Here is a 20,615-nt window from a genome sequence, read left to right as displayed (position 1 = left end):
CTAAATCTTCCCTTTTTGGGTCTCCCCCCAAGGCAGACCTAATTTGTCAGCCCAGAGTTTTAAAGGTCCTTGGACCATGGGTATAAAGCTAAGAAACAAGCTTATAAACCTTGCACAAAAGTGAACAATGCTGCACAAATCCCTAAAAGCTGTAATCATATAGCTGTCATTGCATCATGTCTGTCCCCATCTGTTGAGACCCCCAAAAAGGAAAAGCCTTAGAATTTTTCTAAATGTTCTTGCCAAAATCTGTTAGAGCCAACAAGTAGATATTGACTGTTGTTTCAGCAGACATCAAGACTTATTGATCCAAGAGGTAAATATTGATTAAGGTGAAACTAAGGTCAATACTTGCCCCTTGAGACAATAAATCTTAACATTCACTAAAACCTGCAGACATACTTATGTACTATAGATTTTACCCTGGAATCCTTATAGGGAGTAGAGATCCACAGAGAGTTTGGTCCAGGGCTCAGCCAATTCTTTCCAATATGATGATACCTCACAAATATTCTTTGCTTTACATTACTGACATTTTTCAGAAGTTGTATGTAAACCAAATATTTCTAAATAAAATGATAATTTAAATGCATTGAGGCAAATGGTGGTGAAAGAAATCCTCATATAAAACATATTGTTAAATAAATTTTAAGATGGGGTATCCCTATCTCATTGATGCTAGAAAATATAAGGGATACTCAGGGACCCGATACCATTACTCATCAGCATGGAAACTTTGTCCTGCTCAATTTTCAGCTTAGGCTGGTTCATCCCTCCTTTGGCAGCTGGGCAGCCTGTACTCTTAGAAACTTACTCTATTAATACCATACTTAGTGTGGACATTTGATCATCCTTATCAACTGTATCACAGAATTCTTGAGCTCAAGATTGATACCTGGGACTATAGGCATGCACCACCCTGCTCAGCTAAGAATTTCTTTTTCAGAACAATAAATCAATAAATCTTCTGATTTACTTTCTGTGCAAATATTTTCATACACTGAGTTTATTAAAAACAAGTAAATCTCTTAAGTATTTAGCAAATATACCTGAAACTAGGATCATTAATTCTAAAGATGTCTTTTGGTATTGATCTCAAATAGTAGGGAATCTAACAAAATTATATTTTTAACATTTCATACTTTCAAAGAGGTCAAAGCTTGTTTCACCTTAGATGGAGAGACACAAACAGAAAAAGAGGCAGAGACAGTGCTATGTGTGGATAGAGGGCTAGATTCAGGGTCCGAGTTCAAGCCCAATGTCAAAAAGAATCCCCCCCGTGGATGTGGGACAGGTAATGCAATCCATAGGCCTAAGGAAATGGGACAAGGATCATATCAGAAGCTAGGGAGAACCACTTCCCTGGAAGTGTAATGATGAAACTAACTGACTGCTGTTTCCTTAATATTTCTAAGCTAAAAACAACAGCATTCAATTCTTAAAAAACAAAACAAAAAACAACAAAAAAACAAACAAAAAAAAAACACTGAAAAGTGTAGGTGAAACATAAAAATAAGAAACAAAGATACTCACCAGGATAACTTTTCTTTGTGGTTTCAGCAACTTTGGTTTGTGGAAAGCATTAGCTATTGGAGCTAAGGAAACAAAAAGATACATTTGTCAGCCTTACATAGGAGTTGGAGAAAACACAACAGTGATTATTCAAGATCATGTTCTCCTTTCCTCTACTTGGTCAGATATTCATAGAAATAAACAAATCCTCATCAAACCATCTCATGCTCCAGTCCACCATTTCAGATATTCTTAAACATGTCCTTTGGGGATCAAAGAAGTAAACAAGTGTTTGCATCAGAATCCTTCTAGCAATTGCTTTGTAGCTCCTTCTGTAAACCTTTCTCACAAAGGTGATAACTGGAAAGAGAGCATCTGATCTACCAACAACTAGAACTATTGCAAGCTGAAGTATTACCTCTTGAGTTGTCTATTTCTTTTACATTTGTCTATCTATTTCTTCACTTTCATTAATTGGTCTTTCCCCAGAGCATGCTGGAGGAATACTAATAATAACTATACCCAATAACTAATAACTTTAATAAAACGTAGAACTTTAAACTTTTAAAAATACTTTCCCATACATTATCACAATTGATTTTCACAACAACCTTCTGGGGAATGTAAAAGATATTATCCCATTTTCTTTTTTGGTCAAATTTGTGATTTTTTTCAATATAGGGAGCTTCCAACATGGAAACTTCCCTTCTTGGTGCATATCAGCAATGCGTTTATCTTGAAGAGTTGTCTGGGCCATGTAAATGCCAGAGAATCACAAAGTTCTAAATGAAAAGGCGTAAGGGTCCATTTAAAATATGAGAACATTGAAACACAGAGAAGTTAAATGACTTGTCCAGAGCCATAGAGCCAGGAACAGCCTGAAATAGGATTTGAATCCAGGTCTTTCTAACTCTAAGATCAGCCCTCTGTGTATTGGGTCATTTTAGAAAGATAAGAAAAGTAGGATTCATAGAGATTAAGTCAAGTTGCCCATCATCACAAATGAATTAGATCCAAAACTAAAGCCCAAACCCAGGTGTTGAGTACCTCCTGACCCCCCTGGAATCTCCCCACAGTAACTAAGTGTAATTCCTCTAATACATTTAGCACATGAAAGGTATACTCTAATTAAGTAAAGTAGAATGTTGGGGTTATATAAGAGTTCCAAATTATAAAGAAGTTTTCTTCAACATCAGGCAGGAAAAGGCAAAAGCATCTCAATGAACTCTCCAATATTTAGGTGTTACAGTAGGCCTGAGTACTGAGCTTTGAATCAGGAAGACTTCATGAGCTGCATTATTTTGTCCTTTTCCCCTTAGCCCCCCATCTATAAAAATGAGCCAGAGCAAGAAATGGCAACCACTCCACATCTTTGCTAAGAAAACCCCACATGGGATCACACAGACTTGGACACAACTTAAATGAATGGACAAGGACCAATTATTATAGAAAAAAACGCAACGTAGTAGAGTGGATAGGGTTCTAGAACACCTGGATTCTAACCCTTCTGAAACCTAGCAGCTTTGTCACCACAGGAAAGTCATTTAAACTTTTTGGATAACTCTCCAGGATTGTCAATTAGACACGTTATGATATGCAAAGCAGGAGGGAGCTCCTATGCTCATGAAATTGCAGGTCCTTTATAAAGAATTATGTAATGCAACCATGAACCTCAAAAATAAGTCTTCCTGTTTATAAAATTAGTTTCTTAATCCTTCTAATACCCAACCTCATAAAATTTTCCTGGATATGCATGTTTATGTTTGTGTGTGTGTGTGTGTGTGTATGTGTACATAAATATGTATGCTATCCCTTTGCAACTTTAAGGAAATATATACATTTCAGCTCTTATTATTATTCTTACTGATATAACTGGCATATTCACTATATACCATCAGACTATAGATTCTGAATCCCTCTTTTCAATCCAATTCATAACACCTCTATTAGTCATGTGCTCACATGAAAAGTTCCAAACAAATTTTCAGGACTTTTTATGCTTTGAGTTTGTGAAGATTCACGTCCCTCTCCGTACCTTTGGCAGGAACTGCAGGAGGGACATCAGGCTTCTCTTTCCTCTTCTTCAGCTTTTTTGGTTGGAGAGGTGACAAGCTGGTTACACTGGTGACTGTCTCACCTGAGCTGTAAAAACAAAGACTCCTTGTGAAGGGTCTGAACCGCCAGACAGGAAGGAGAAGCATAGAAAGAGGCAAAATGACTGGGAGGCAAGAAGAATGAGAAAGAAACAAAGAAATAGAGACAGATGGGGAGCTATGGAGGAGAGAGAGAGAAAAAGAAGGGGGAAAGGGGGAGGGAAGGGGGAGAAAGAAGGAGGAGAACAGAAGACAGGAGAGGGAAGGAAGAAAAAGATAAAAAAACAGATTGACAAATATCAGGAGGAGAGAGAAAGAATGGAAAGAATAGAAGGAGAGAAAAATGACAGAAGGGAAGGAAGGAGAGGAGGGAAAGAGTAGAAGAAGATAAAGAGGAGGGAAATAAAAAGATAAAGAAATTAGAGACAGATGGAGGTGGAAGAGAAATGTGAGAGAGAGAGAGAATGAAGAAAGAAAGATGGAGAAAAAGGAAGAAGAGAAATGAGGGAGATAAAAAGATAAGGAAACAGGCAGGAAGAAAAAGAGAAAAGAAGGAAGAGAGAAAAGAAGAGAGTAGAGAGGAAGGGGAGAAAAGAGGAAAATAGACAAGTGAAAATCAAGAGAGAAAAATAGGGAGAGCAAGACAAAAAGCAACAAAGAAAGAAAGGAAGACAAAAAAAAGGAGGAAGAAAAAGAAAAGGGAGAGAATAGAGAGGAAAGTGAGAAAGAAGGAAAAGAAAGGAGAGAGTAAGACAAGGAAATAGAGCAGAAGAGGAAGAGAGAGACAAAGCAACAGGAGGCGATCTGTCTGCACATTTCTTTTCCAAGCAGTATTACTTCACCTGCCCCATTTGTGCTAAAGACCCTAAGGATCCCAGTGACCCCCCTCCAAGGCAGGTCAGTATCATTCTCAATCGGGGATATGTCCATGAAATGCAGTCATCATTTACTCCCTATTTCCCCTCTCATGTCCTACTCCCTGTCTTTTTATAGTATCTGGACTACACGTCTTCAAGAAAACTGTTTTTAAAAGTGCTTAGATTTGCATAGCGCTTCATGAATGGGACTGATTGGACGAAGTATTTCTCAGTATTGAGTCACATGATCCCTGTTTCCAGAGCTGGGATCCTGGGGAGGCCATATGATCATCTCTGGAGGGATGAACTTTGATCTCTGGGATACAAGAAGTTGCAGGAAGTGATGTGACCTGTGGGAGGCAGCCAGCGTTGGTGACATTGGTCAAGGATGTTGTGTCCTTTTAGTCCATCCAATGAGGAGGCTCTGGGCTTTTGCTTTTTAAACCCTGGACAAGGCGGAAGCTGGCCAGGTTCCAGGAGCACAAGGCGGAGCTGGGATGGTTCCCCTGCAGGGACTAAATAAATGCTTCCTCTTTGTACCTGAAGGTGTCTCTGATTAGTTAGTTGGGGAAGGGGGATCTTGCACCTGTCCTGTCCCATGCATTCACAGTGACCCTCACAACAGCTTTGTCTACAGAGAGCACAACTATTACACTAACTCCATTTTGGAGAAGAGGAAAAGGACACAGGTAACTCGTAGCACAGCCTAGAATTTGGAGTACTTGACTCCAGACACAGGGTTCCTTGGTTACTAAACACTGTGGTTAGAGACAGAGGTTAAAGATTGGAGTCCCAAAGAGATCAAATGGAAGAGAGAGTGAGAAAGAAAATGAGAACTTGGCCAAGTGAGCTTCGGAAATCATTTTATTCTTCAGTAGTCTAAAGACATTCACCATTAGCTAAATCCAATGCTTTTACAAAACTAGTGGAATAAGAAGACCTGGGTTCAAATTCTCCCTCTAATGATTATTGCCTGTGTGACTCTGCAAACCAGTTAGCCTCCCTGGGTCCTCGGTTTCCTCATGTTAAAAAGAAGGGATTGATCTGGATGATCTCCAAGGGCTCGTTTAGCTCTACACCCAATTTATATCTCAGACCAACCATTTCCCAGCTTTGTGACTTAGGCAATCTGCCTCAATAAGGCTTGATGTGTCCAGTAGAATTAAGCGAAACACTTTTTAAACTGAAAAGAGATACATTAACTTTTTGTTAGTCTTTCATTACCATTCTAAGGTACGGCCCACTAAAATTCTACCCTTGATACCTTCTTCCAAAACTTTAGGCTTCGGTCAGAACCGTTAGGCTGTGAGATGCCCTTAGGTCTCCAAAGCTCCATCTGGGGAGTGTACCCGGTACAGCCCACCTTCCGTGCACTCAGTGACAAACCAAGACTGGCTAACCTGGGAAAGGCCCTGCCACCCTGCAGAAAGTCTAAGTCCAGGCTAACTGCAGAGTGATGAGTTATGTAGATGATGTAGCTCTCAAGGAGCAGTTGCTAAATCAGAGAGGAGCTGCAATGGTTGGGGGAGGGTCCACAAAACCTGGTTACAGGTAACTGTAAGAGTGGTCTCACTTTTAGTGTTCTTAAATGAAGAAGGAAACAGAGAGGGCAGAAAGTTGCTAGATTTGATTGGTTTGGGGAAATTAGGCATGAGCAGCACTAACAAGTGAATGTTATCAATAGGGCTTAAATACACACGTTTTGTAACGCTGTTCATTATTTTTGATAAGGATTTACTGAACATAATTTTTATGTAACCAGCCTCCTATTAAACATAAATCTCTGAATGAACTAAATGACTATAATTGTCAGTGCTTATGCCCTCCAACTTCTATCAAACTAGCCTTTGTTTCTTTCCATTCATAATGTCTCAACTCAAATCTAGATGCCTTTGCAAAGGCTATGCCTCATATCTGGAATTGTCTCTCTTCTGCCTCTTAGAATCCCTAGTTCCCAGCACTTCCAGTTCCTCTGCCCTTATTAGCCTGTCCTTTTGTATTTACTTCTCTCTGTGTGCTCATCGCTAAAATAGAATGTTAGCTCCCGTAGGGACTGGCATGGGTTTGTTTCTGTCTTGGTATTCCTAGCATGAAGAACAATGCCTGGAATGTAGTGGGTACTTAGACAGATTTGAAGTATTAGTTTTGTATTTCTTGTGAAAAGAAATAAAGCAAAGAAAGGAGAAGGGAAAGGAAGTCAAGGGAAATGAAAGGAAGGGAAAGGAAGGGAAGGGAAGGAAAAGGGAAAGAGAAAAGGAAAGGGAAGGGGAAAAAGAAAGGAGAGAAAAGGGGAGCAAAGGGAAAGGGAGGGAAAGGAAGGGAAGGAGAAGAAAAAGGGGAGAGGGAAAGAAGAGCAATGAAGTTTCCAGGCCCACAGGGCAAGTTTCTACCCATTATGACTAAGTTGCCTCATCTATAAAATGAGGGAATTTAACTACATGATCTCTAAGACCTTTTCGAGCTCCAGAGCTATGATCCTAAGAGATTCCCATCTGTAAAATGGGGTCACTGGACTAGAAAATGCCTAAAATCCCATCTGGCTCTAACCAGACTGAATTCTGATTCTCCAACCACAGAACTCCTATGATTTTTGGGTTTTGAGCTCTGTTTCCATTCTGAGGCTGTTATGTGCGTATTTGAACATCACAGGGGCACTCAATCCAAATTGTTATCCTCAGTGCATCTTAGTTCCTCCATTCAAACAATAATACTTGTGAGCACACTTGGCTGACAAACAGCATGTCTTTGTGCCTCGGGTTACCAATAAAAGAAAAGTGAGGGTATTATCTTAGGGTCAAACAGTGTGGTATTATATCTCTGACAGGAAAGAAGAAGTTTTTTGGAGCCAGAAAAACTGCAGAAGTTAGGAAAACATGCACGGATGGAAACTCCCCGAAAAAGAGGATGCTTGGTTAGCCGGAGAGCGCTGCTATTTGTGGGCAGCTTATTTTTAAACATCATTGCCTGATGTTTCTCTTTCTCTGGGCTGGGGCAGGGCCAACACACTCCACATCCAGGGGGCTTGTATTTGTGTGGTGGACAAAAGCCTTCAGGGATTCCTTCCAAATCCTGAACACTTTCCATCCCAGAAGGATGTCAACTGCTTTGTGCTCTGTTTCTTCACATTCTGAATTAACATTCTTGCTCTCTAGACCCTAGTGTACTGTAGAAGTGGGTAACAATGAATTGTCTCCCATCCCAATAAGTTTTATTCGACTTCCAGATTCTCGAATGATATTTATAAAAATAGCCATGGTGATGATTGTAGTCCCATTTCTTTGGTGTTTTTGGATTTAAAAAATATTTCCCAAAAAATGACAATTTGAACTTTAATAGCTCCAGTACTATACACCATAACATTTAAAAAGTGATATATAAAAACATAAAGACAGTACAGGTTAGGGTCCCGAGCTTGATATCAGAAAGGTCCAGGTTCAAGACTGGTCTCCTATTTAATGTCTTGGTTGCTTTACAGATACCTCTTCGAATTCCCTTGATTTATCTACCAAGTCTTAAATGGACTCTAACATATTAGTGGAAGGAGTGACCCACACCCAGGGCTCCATAAGATGACAAAATCACAAATCCTCTGAATATAAACACATGTGAATTTAGGAAATGTATGCGAATAAATCAAATTGAGATTAACCAAAGCAACAGAAAATGGGCTAGACTTGGAATCAAGAATTTTGATTTCTGCAACTTCAGATAATGCAATTACCTGAATCTCAATTTCCTCATCTATAAAATGGGGATAAAACTTATACTTCTGATCTCACAGAATCATTGAGATGAAAGTTCTTTGTAAGCCTTAGAGTGTAGAAATAAGAGCTCTTATGAATTATTATTATTTCTTCAACTACTGTGATACAGCAACTACAGAGGTACACTCAGAATTAGGAAGACCTGGGTTCAAGGTTATTGAAACACTTATGGGCTGTGTGACCCTAAGCAATCACACAGTATTCCACACAACTCTCTAGCCTATAAATCTCAGAATGGTTGCTTATCTCCTGTGGTAAATGTGTCCAAAGTGAATTCTCAATGAAATCATAAATCCCAACCAGAAGTTAGTATTTCTTTGATGAGTAAAATGATGACTTTAATAGTGATAATTTCATGCAAATAGACAAAAATATTCTTCTTATATTTATATCTGGGCTTTCTGCTTTTTAGATGTTTTAATTTTTCTTCCAACTCATTTTTCTTCCTTTTTTCTTCTCTAGCTACAATTCATTTGGGTTACTACTGATGATATTCAGTAATATTCCTCTTACTTTTCTGTCTTAAAGGAAAAAAAAAAACCAAAGCAGACTAAAGCCCTAAAGAGAGACAAAAGATTTCTTGATTCTACATTATGGCTGTGATTAGAAGCAAACCCTTTAGCATCCTCAAGTCTTCATTGCTCTCACTCCCTTGATGTGCTGGGATAATGTCAGCCATCTTGACATGAACATTTCAGAGGGAAAAAAATCCTTTAAATATTTCCCACATATTTGACATGCTCTTATCTCAATCATATTGAAAACAGTGGGAAGAAAATACAATCAGACTTGTTCAATGTCATCTTTCTGGTCTACTTTTAAAGGCTTTATTCATAATCTGCTTGCCCACCCCAGCTGCCTTTCACTTGACCTTCAGAAAGGAAGACTCATATTACTGAGGATATCTTGAATCCACAAAAGTGGCAGAGCTTCTTGGGAGAAATAATAAAGTCCATTCAGAAATTGTGCCCATCCTCAGTAACTCTGCCTCTCAACACTTCTGTGATATGTTGCCGTCTCCTTTGTAGAGCTTGTGAAATCCTTTCACTTCGTTTCTCGTTTACCACTCATCATCATCAACTTCTCTTTCTGGGCAGGATCTAGCAAAGAAGGACGCTCAGACTAGAAGTTCATCCCTTCCTGCTTCCTACATGGGGATTAATATTATACCTTGGAAACGTCCAAAAGAATTAGATAAAAATTCTCATGCATTGCGCAATGGGAGAGCCCAATTCAGTCCACTTTGGCAAGCCAGACATTGTGTTAATCTAGGACAACAGCGAGAAAGATGGAAGTCCCTGTCCTGGAGGAATCTGTAATTTATGCAGAAGTATGTTGTTCTAGGGGAATGAAGCATGCACACAAGCCAGTAAATCCAAAGATACTTCAAGCAGAAAAGGGTACTTATATCCAGCTTATCAGGAAAGGTTTTGTGTAGGGGGGAGGGAGAGTAGCACTTGAGCTCTGATTCTTAGGAAGTTAGAGGTCAACCTCAATGTAAGAAATAGAACACTTTGTTCTAGGGGAAGAACGATACTATCATAGAGGAGATTTATGGAAACCTCATGCCCTGTGGTGGTAAGGAAAAACCAACAGAGCTGTTCACAGCTACCACATAGGTTCCCATAGAAATCTTCTTTTCTGGAACTTGGGGTGATGAGGTTATAATATTCTGAGGAATCTTCATAGAACATATCTAGAGAATATCCAGCCCCACCTTCAGTCATTTAGTGAAATGTAATGCTTCCTTCCAAGCATTAATTGGGACCCTCTTAAAGGAACAACTTCTGCTCCCTAATTATATATTGCCTTTCCCTTAAAACTTTATTCTTTGAATTCTTTCCTATTTCTGTACTGGGTTAAAGACATTGCATTACCTGGAAGGGATAAAGGCCCTTAGATGACTAGCACATTAGCAAAGATTAAATTATTCGATTAATCCAACATGAGCTACTATGATATTGCAGAAGGCATGGTGCCCAGGGAAGGGAACACAAGACATGGAAGTTTTAATGAGGGTAGGGGGAGAAGACAGGATGTAGGCCAGGCTATCAAGACCCTGTGAGACACAATAAACACTACACCACATTGGAGAGGATAACCCAAAGAATTAGAAGCTGAGAGCAAATATGTTTGCAGGGCATATGTTTCTGGGTACATGCTCAGAACATCATGAGAATAATATGCAGGTCTCTTAGGCAAAGATATGAGTATAGACAATTTTGTTTTAATAGCAAAGGAAAGTAAAACGATTCTAGATTCCCTGGTTGAAAATAGAAAGAAAATAATCCTACCTGTTCTGGGGGCATTTCACCAAATAATGTTTCACTGTAAAAGGAAAAACAAAACAAAACAGAAGACTGTAAATAAATGCTATTTCATAACTAAGTGTTTTAGGAGTTACCAGAGATTCTGGGGCTTGGGGAAGCTGCTTGTCTCATTACCACTAGACAGTCACCTGTTTGGGGGTCTTATAGGACCCATTTTGTGCTTACCTCTGGCATACTGGGAATATGGGAGGTGGGGGCCTAGCAAGAATTCCCTGGAACCAATGGAATTGTGATGTTGAAACCCAAGTCAGCAATTGAAGAAGGGTCACAGAAATCCACCCAAGCTCTAAGGAACAACTGTATTAACAGGAATCTTCATATAAGGAAAATTTTGACCTAGATGGAACTCAGCTGTGATATTATGCATTGTGATATAGTTTAGTCTATCACCCTCTTCTATAGACGGGGCATCAGTTATCAAAGAGTTCTGTCACACAGAATACTGTTCGAAAGCACATATCCTCTGCATGCTAACAGTTTTAGAATTTGCTGACTCCTAACAGAACTCTGTAGCACTTTAAGTTATTTCTTGGCACTGGGCCTCAATCACATCATCTGTAAAATAGGAGGCTTGTGTTAGATTAAAGGTTGTTAACCTGGTGCCTGAACTTCTAAAAAATTGTCCTTATTTAGTCATATATAACTCTTTATGACCCCATTTGGAGTTTCTTGGCAAAGATTCTAGTCATTTGCTATTTCCTATTCTAGCTTATTTTACAGGTAGAAAACTAAAACAAACAGGATTAAATGATGTGTCTGAAGCCAGATTTGAACTCAGGAAAATATCCTCCTGATATATAGCTATATTTAACTATAATTGATTTCCTTTAAAATTCTATGAATTTTATTTTATGTACTTGAAAAGATTATCCTGGGAAACAGTCCACAGGCTTCACTAGATTACCAGAAGGATCCTAAACATAATTAAGGTTAAGAACTGTTCTAAGTGATCACTAGGTCTTTTTTTTTCCATCTACGAATTGCATGATCCTATTATTTAACCATCTGTAAATTCATTTTATAAAATTTGGGCTGTCATTTTAGCCTGTCAAGACTTTTCTGAATACTAATCCTCACATTCAGTGAATTATCTCTCTGTCTCAGCAACAGGACTCTCACAGAATTGATAGGCATGGTATTTAAATGGAGAAACTAAATGTGAGATAGCAGACTTTCCTTTCCAGTTGAAATTAATCCATTACTCAGTTCTCCTCAGATACGGTTGTTCAATAAGTTGTGAATTCACCTAACTACACTGTCATTTTGCCTACTTTTAAAATTATTTTTCTACCAGGACATATGAAGAAACAAATTCCTTGTCAGAGTACAAATAGATTTTGTCTATGGTATCCTGTAGCATGGAACAGTGGAAAGACTAAAGGATCTGAAGTAGGAGAACCAGGGACCAGTTCGCAGCTCTGTTGCTTTTACTTGTGTGACTTTTGATATCTCTAACCATCAGTTTTCCCATCTATTTAATGCAAATGCTTGACAAGATGACCACTGAGGTCTCTTCCGGCTCTCAAGCTCTTACCCTTGATCTCCCCATTTAATAATTTCATCCAAAAGAAAATTAGGCTGAGTCAGACATGATTTGTTATTAGTACACCAGTGCTAACTTCTAATGATCACAGCATTTCATGGCTATTTCCAGATAGTTTTTCTTTTAAATCCATTCCAGAATGTGAGCAAGAGATTCTACAAGAGTGACCCTCAGGCGGAGGATAAGATGGTGAAGAGTACATAGGATATTACCTGAGCTTCCTGTAGCTTCCCTCAGAATCAACACTACAGCTAGCCTCTACATGGATTCTGCAGCGACAGAATAGAAGCCACAAACATTTGGAGTGAATATTTTTCCAGCCTAAGACATCTTGGGAGGACTTCAGGAAAGGTCTCTCTTAGGGGGAGCACGGCCTAGCACAGGAGCGGCATGGGGAGGCTTGGTGCGTGGAATCTAGCGGGAGTCTCTTAGGTAGAAGCAGCAGCAATGGGTATTTGGTCCTGGTTTAGAAGGCCAGTAGCAAGAAGATTTGCTGTGAGATCCACAAGGCAACTACAGAAGGCAATTGGGAGCCCTTGAACCCCAGTACAACCAGCAGGATTTGGCCAGGCTGAGGGGAAGCCTGCAGCACTGGTCCCAGCATAATCAATGGGAAGCCCTTGTCTCCATGGAGAGGAAGGTCGACATGATCTCCCCTGTGCCCTAAGAGCAGCCTCAACCATTAACAGTGACCATAGAGAACTTCTACCAAGATAGAGGAGACAAGAACACAAAACTATAGCGGAGAGATAGAAGAAAAGTGGGGAAAGGAAATGAGAGCTTTGCAGGAGAGCTATGGGAAGTTTGGAAGAAAAAGCCAACACCCTGAAAAAAGAAGCACAGAAATTGACTGAAGAAAACAATTCCTTTAGAAGAACAATTGGTCAAATTCAAAAGGAGGTTAAAAAGCTAACTGGAGAAAATGATTCACTAAGAATCAGAATTGGACATATGAAATAAATGACTCAATGAGAAATCGAGAATCAGTTAAACACACTTTTAAAAGAGATAAAATAGAAGAAAATGTAAAATGTCTCATTGGAAAAATAATTGACCTAGAAAATAGATCCAGGAGAGAAAATCTAAGAGTTAATAAACTACCTGAAATCCACAATGAAAAAAAAAAGCCTATACAACATCTTTCAAGAAATCATCAAAGAAAATTATCTGATATACTAGAATCAGAGGATAAAACAGTCATTGAAGGAATCCACTGATCACCTCCTGAAAGAGATCCCAAAATTAAAACTCCAAGAAATATTGTTCTGGGGCCAGCGAGATGGCACAGTGGATAGAGCACCAGCCCTGAATTCAGGAGGACCCGAGTTCAAATCTGGTCTCAGACACTTAACACTTCCTAGCTGTGTGACCCTGGGCAAGTCACTTAACCCCAGCCTCAGGGGGGAAAAAAAGAAATATTCTTCTAAACTTCAGATTTATAAGATCAAGGAGAAAATGTTGCAAGCAGCCAGAAACAATTCAAATATGGAGGAACCAAAACCAGGATTACCCAAGACCTAGCAGTTTTCATATTAAAGTATGAATGATCTTGGAATATGAATTCTAGAAGGCAAAAGTGCTTAGAGTATAACAAAGAACCAACTTCCCAGCAAAATTAAGCATTTTATCTTTCAGGGGAAAAGATGGACATTCAATGAAATAAGAGATTTTCATTCATTTCTGATGAAAAGATCAGAGTTTAACAGACAATTTGATCTTCAATACAAGATTCAAGAAAATCATAAAAAGGCAAGTAAAGGGAAAAATATGTTTTTCAAAGAATAAAATGTTTATATCCCTATATGGGAAGAAGATACATGAAACTCTTTAGAACTGTATCTTTGTCAGGGCAATTAAAAGGGGTATACTTAATAGGTATAATTATAAATTGACTTTAATTTGATGATATTAAAAAGTTGGGGATGGAAAAGGGGATTGTACTGGGAGGAGAGGAAAGTGAAGGTAAAATGGGAGTAAATTGCATCACATGATGAGGCACAGAAGACCTATTATAGTTGAGGAAAAGAAGGGAGAGGATAGTCATTGTTTGAACTTTAATCTCATTTGAGTAGAGAAAAGAGAATATCAATGAACAGAGTACATGCAACTAAAAAATGCTAGGAAAAGAACAAATTAAAAACTCCCAAATAAATATCAAATTAGAAATTATGAAAATCAAAGGAGAGATTAATAAAAATTGAAAGTAAGAACACTATTGAACTAATAAACAAAATAATTGGTTTTATTAAAAAAAAAAACAAAATAGATAAACTTTTGGTTAATTTGATTAGAGAAACAAAAGAAGAAAACCAAATTACCAGTATAATAAATGAAAAGAGTGAACTTATCACCAATGAAGAGGAACTTAAAGCTATAATTAGAAACTATTTTGCCCAATTTTATTCCAATAAGCCTGATAATCTAAGTGAAATAGATGAATCCCTACAAAAATATAGATTACCCAGGTTAACAAATAAATTGCTTAAATAGTACCCATTTTAGAAAAAGAAACTGAACAAGTCATTAATGATCTTCCTAAACCTCAAAAAAAAAATCTCCAGGGCCAGTTGGATTTACAAGTGAATTCTACCATTTATAGAACACTTATTTGCAATATCTTATAAACTTCTCAGAAAACAAAATTCAATACTTATTCCTATTAAAAATACTATAGAGCATAGAAATAAATGGAGTTTTCCTGAAAATGATAAGTAGCATCAATCTAATACCACCAGCAAGCATTATATGTAATGGGGATAAACTAGAAGCATTATCAATAAGATTAGAAATGAAAACAAGGTTATCCACTGTTGCTATTCCTAATCAATATTGTAGTAGAAATGTTAGCTTTAGCAATAAGAGAAGAAAAAGAAATTGAAGGATTTAGAGTAGGTAACAAGGAAACAAAATTATCATTCTTTGCAGATGATATTATGGTATCCTTAGAGAATCCTAGAAAAACAACTAAAAAAACTACTAGAAACAATTAAACTTCAGCAATTTTGATCACATTAAGTTTAAAAGGTTTTGTATAAATAAAACCAATTCAGACAAGATTAAAAGGGAAGCAGAAAGCTGGGAAAATTTTTACATCCAGTGTTTCTGATAAAGGCTTCACTTCTAAAATATATAGAGAATTGACTCATACTTATAAGAATACAAGGTCAAATTGTTGATTTGATAAATGGTCAAAGTATCTGAACAGATAATTTTCAGATGAAGAAATTAAAACTACTTCTAATCATATGAAAAGGTTCTCTAAATCTCTGTTGATCAAAGAAATGCAAATTAAGACAATTCTGAGGTACCACTAGATCTCTTAAGATAACAGGAAAAGATGATGAATGTTGGTAGGGATGTGGGAAAACTGGGACACTAATACATTGTTGGTGGAATTGATTCTATTCATCTCAGTAAGAATCAGTTCATATAAGTTTTTCCAAACTTTTCTGAAATTAACCTGCTCATCATTTCTTATAGAATATTAATATTTCTGTTACATTCATATACATAACGTATTCAGCCATTCCCCAATTAATGGGGATCCACTCAATTTCCAGTTCCTTGCCACTTTAAAAAAAGGGCTGCTACAAACATTTTTGCACACATGAGTCTTTTCCCCTTTTTATGAGTTCTTTGGATACAGACTCAGTAGAGACACTGGTAGGCAGAGTTTAATGACTCTTTGGACATGGCTCCAAATTGCCTTCCAGAATAGTTGGATCATTTCACAACTCTACCAACAAACCATTAGTGTTAGTTTTCCCACATTCTCTCCAATATTTATCATTTTTTTCCTGTTACCTTAGCCAAAAGGAATTGCACAATACTGTACACAAGATTAAATGATGATCAATTGTGATGTTCTTGGCTCTTTTCAAGTTATTGAAGGCAATTCCAATAGACTTGTGATGGAAAGTGTCAGCCACTCCAGAGAGAGAAATATAGATATTGAATGTGGATAAAAGCACAATATTTTCATCTTTGTTGTTGTTTGTTTGCTTGCTTGCTTTTTTTCCTTTCTAGTGTTTTTTTTTCTTTCACTTTTTTGATCTGATTTTTCTTGTGCAACATGACATAGATGAAAATATTTTCAGAAAATATGCACATGTTTAATCTATATCAGATTGTTTACTATATAGGGGAGGAAGAGAAGGGGTGAAGGAAGGAGAAAAATTTGGAATACAAGTTTGCAAAGGTGAATGGTAAAAATTAGTTTTGCATGTATTTGGAAAAATAAAAAAGCTATTGAAATTTAAAGAACCTCAACATTTTACTCCTTTGGTAATATTCCCAGTGTCAAATGCAGGGTTCTGCACATGATTATTTTAACCAACAGATATGCTTTGAATGTTCAACAAAGGAGACTTTTTAGACTATAATTTTATATATGAGATCAACAGCTGAAGTCAAAACTAAGAAAGGGGGAAACAAGCCAAAAAAAAATCTGTTTAAAGAAGATGGAAAATGCATAATCTAGAGATCACTGTGATTTACCTCCATACATTTATGATATCTGTGAATAACACATGACTTTAAGAACTCTAATTGTTATATAAATTTAATTTCCCCCTACAGCATTAAGAATTTTGCTTTTAAAAAAAATTCCCATTGATTTTATTAACTGACTGATTTGATTCAAGGAACCCTGTGAATAAGATTGCTAATTTAGAAGAACTTCTTTTCTAGGAGGTTTTTGAAGTTGTATGTATGAGGGAGTCAGAAGTTACCTGAGCCATAGGGTATTGAGGGGGAGGGACCAAAAGAGGAAGAGGAAGGCGCATCTTCTGGTATGTAGCCACAAGATGGCATAGTAAACACACATAGCCACTCCCTGCTGTCCCAAGAAAATAATCTATAGATCAGGGAGATGGGAAATTGGGGGAGATTCCCAGAGACTCCTTATAAATTTAAGATGGTTGGGAAGTCTACCAGAGGAAATCCATGGAAGCTTTACTTCTTCCACATCAGGTCCTATATTGATAAGAAGACTTCTAAGGTTTCTTCCAAAATTAATATATAATTGCAGTGTTTGACTAGAAATGCTCTAGAGAAGTTAAAGGGATTATTACATTGAAGAGTGGTATTTTTGTGGGGTATGAAATATTAGTCAGAGCCTGTAGGCAGCCCCCCAAGTCTTGTAAAGACATAATTAGTGCTGCATAGTAATGGAAATTTAGGAAGACTAGAAAGGTCTCCTCTTCTCCCCGCTCCCACCAAATACACACACACACACACACACACACACACACACACACACACACACATACACACACACACACACACACACACATTTACATATTTTCCCTCTCCATCTTTTAAGTGACAAAAAGGGTAATTTTAACGGGAGATAAAGCCCTTTATTCCATAATCAGAGATTATGATTAAAATGTAGATACTCTTGGAAGAAAAAAATGATTTTTCCCTTATGGGTACATAGATTTAAAGCTAGCTAATACCCTTAGAGGTCATTTAGTCCAAACACCCAAACTCTCTTCTTTTTCTTAACAGATGAAGAAAATAAAGTTTGTAAACATTATGTGATTTGTTCAAAGTTACATAGCTAGTTAGTGGAATTGTGGGGATTCAAATCTATTTTTTTATTCCAAATCTAGTAGCCTTTCCATCATATCTTATTGCTCACTAACATCTGGTTATTTCTCGTGATTTGATTTTGATTGAAAAAGAAAGTAACTACAAGATAGGAGAAACCATCATGTGAGCAGGTGGGTTAGAGAAGCTAAGGGAACTCAGAAAAATCAGGGTAATCAAAGACAAATTTTGAAGGTTTCACAATTTTGCTGAGGGCTGACCCATCCCTAAAATTAAGGTAGCCACTCTCTAAGCAGCCTATCCTTCCCGTTGAGTTAACAAACCCAAAGGATACAAAAGGAAAATATTCTTTTGGTTTGTTAATTCAACAAGAAGGATGAATCTAATGAATAGAAAGATAGCCTGAAAATTGACAAGCTTTGTTTTAAATCCTACCTTAGACATATACAGGCTGAATGATTCTGGGCAAATCACTTAATTTTTCAATGCTAAATAATTCTTTAAAACTCTAGATGGCAAAGAAGGTGCACGTCTGCATTACTAGAGGCAGATTTTTCACTAGGAGACTCCAAGAGCAAAGAAATCACAGGTCCAGTCCGTAGGTTTCATGTCAGGACTATTAGAAGCCTCTTAGCTCAAATATTTAAAGTCAAAGTTTCAAGATGAAAGAAATCTTTTTTTTTTCAGAGATAAGTGGGAAATTTTATATGAAGCAAAATAAAGTGCACAGAACCAGAAAGGCAATATACATGACTGATGACATAAATTGGAAGAACAACAACAAAAGAAATTGAAAGGTATGTAATTATACAATTTGGTACAGAGGAAAGAATGGTCAATCTGGACTGTGGGGATCTTGGTTCAAACCCCTGCCATTACCAGCATAACCTTGGGCATTTAACCTCCCTCACCGATGAAAGAAATCTTGAACTAAGTCCTGGAGAAAAGTGACCATTCTGGGTTTTGATCTTGTATCCTTGACACTTATCACTAAGCATTTTCATCAATCACTTAAATGGCTACTATGTGCACAACACTGTGAACTGTGCAGAGATGAAGTGGAACATTCCCTGCCCTCAAGGCGCTGGAATTCTATCAAGAAGACAACATATACAAATATATACATAGTAAACACAATGTAATTTGGAAGAGAAAAAGCTTTGAGTCTTGAAAGAAGCAAGCGATTCTAAAAACCAGAAGTGAAAAAAACTGTGTATTCCAGGCATGGGTGACAGCATCTATGACTTGGCCAAGCTTTATTCTAAATACTAAAAACACAAATACTAAACTACAATAGTCCCTGCCTTCTAGAAGCTTACATTTATTAAAAGATATGTACATCATACAGGAGAATATATAGAATACATATAAGGATTCTGGGAGAAACCAACAATCTCAGATATGCAGACAATATCTCTCTCTAGGGCAGAAAGTGAAGAAGAATTAAAAAGCCTCATGATGAGGATGAAAGAGGATGTTAAAGATTAACATTTAAGAAAAACAACTCAGATTATGGCATCTGGTCCCACCAGTTTCTGGAAAATAAGAAGAGATGGAAGCAGTAACAATTTTATGTTCTTGAACTCAAAATCAAGATCATTGCCGATGGTGACAATAGCCATGCAGGAAACTGAGTGCATGTCCACCTGGGAAATGGCTGGGGCTGCATAAATTATGGTATATGAAGGTTATGGAATATTATTGTTCTGTAAGAAATGACCAGCAGGATGAATACAGAGAGGCTTGGAGAGATTTACATGAACTGATGCTAAATGAAGTGAGTAGAATTAAGTACAACCAATCATTGTATACAGACATAACAAGATTATATAATGATCAACTGTGAAGGACTTGAGTCTTTTCAACAATGAGGTGATTTGAGGCAATTCTAATAGACTTGTGATGGAAAGAAACATCCACATCCAAAGAGAGAACTGTGGAGACTGAATGTGGAACACAACATAGTATTTTCACCTTTGTTGTTGTTTGGTTTGTTTCCTTTCTCATTTTTTCCCTTTTGATCTAATTTTTTCTCAAGCAGCATGGTATATGTGGAAATATGTTTAGAAGAATTGCACACGTGTAATCTACATTGGATTACTTATTGTCTAGGAGAGGAGGGAGAAAGGGAGGAAGAGAGAAAAATTTGGAATATAAGATTTTTGAAGAGTGGATATTGAGAACTATATACATATATTTTGGGAAAAAAGCTATTAAAACCACAATAATTTTTAAAAGATGCTTGTTTTGTGAAAGGAAAGCTATGGCATACTAAAAAGCAGAGGTTCATATAGTTAAAGCTATATATTTTTCCAGTAGAAATGTAGGGCCAAGAGAATTAGACTAAAAGAAAAGCTGAGCATTCCAGAATCTATGCTTTTAAATTCTGGTGCTGGAGAAGACTTTGGAAAGTCCTTTGGGTGACAAGGAGATTACATCAGTTAAAACTTAAAGAAATTAACTTTATTTGTTGGAGGGACAGATAGTGAAGCTGAAGCTTAAATACTTTGGCCACATAATGAGAAGACAGAACTCACTGGAAAAGACAATTTCTGGGGAAAATTGAAGGCAAAATGAGAAGGCAATGGCAGAGCAGAGATGAATAGTGTCATGGAAGCAATGAATATGAGCTTGGATAGTGGAGGACAGAAGAGCTTGGTGTGCTGCAGTCCATGGAATCACAAAGAATCAGACATGGGAGAGAGGCACTAGCCAGTAGGAATGAGGAAAAGGCTCATGCACTCTTACGCTGATTTTAAGAGGGAAGGAAGAAGTCCTTGTTAGGGATTAGGACAGACAGGGGTCAAATAAGGAGTCAGAAGATTGAGTATCTTGTATAAAGAAGAGTCCATTTGACTGGACTGTGAACTATAGGAAAAGGAATAATATATAATAAGATTGGAGCCAAGGCTTTAGATGCCAAACGGAGGGTTTTGTATGTGATCTCAGAAGTGGCAGAGACA

General features: G+C 37.4%; 1 protein-coding gene across 1 annotated transcript in view; it reads right to left on the bottom strand.

Annotated features, from left to right (window-relative positions):
- VSTM4 (V-set and transmembrane domain containing 4) overlaps nucleotides 1-20,615 on the bottom strand; it is a 120,028-nt gene that overhangs the window by 27,242 nt on the left and 72,171 nt on the right. The window contains exons 5-7 of the mRNA XM_074296109.1: nucleotides 10,521-10,554; nucleotides 3,548-3,654; nucleotides 1,534-1,595 (exon numbers count right to left, since the gene is read on the bottom strand). Of these exons, the coding sequence (XP_074152210.1) occupies nucleotides 1,534-1,595; nucleotides 3,548-3,654; nucleotides 10,521-10,554 (203 nt within the window). The remainder of the gene's footprint in view (nucleotides 1-1,533; nucleotides 1,596-3,547; nucleotides 3,655-10,520; nucleotides 10,555-20,615) is intronic.

This window comes from Sminthopsis crassicaudata, chromosome 2 (genome assembly GCF_048593235.1).
Source record: "Sminthopsis crassicaudata isolate SCR6 chromosome 2, ASM4859323v1, whole genome shotgun sequence".
Classification (NCBI taxonomy): Eukaryota; Metazoa; Chordata; class Mammalia; order Dasyuromorphia; family Dasyuridae; genus Sminthopsis; species Sminthopsis crassicaudata.
Note: the sequence above shows the minus strand (reverse complement) of the source record. Positions and strands in the feature narration are given on the sequence as shown.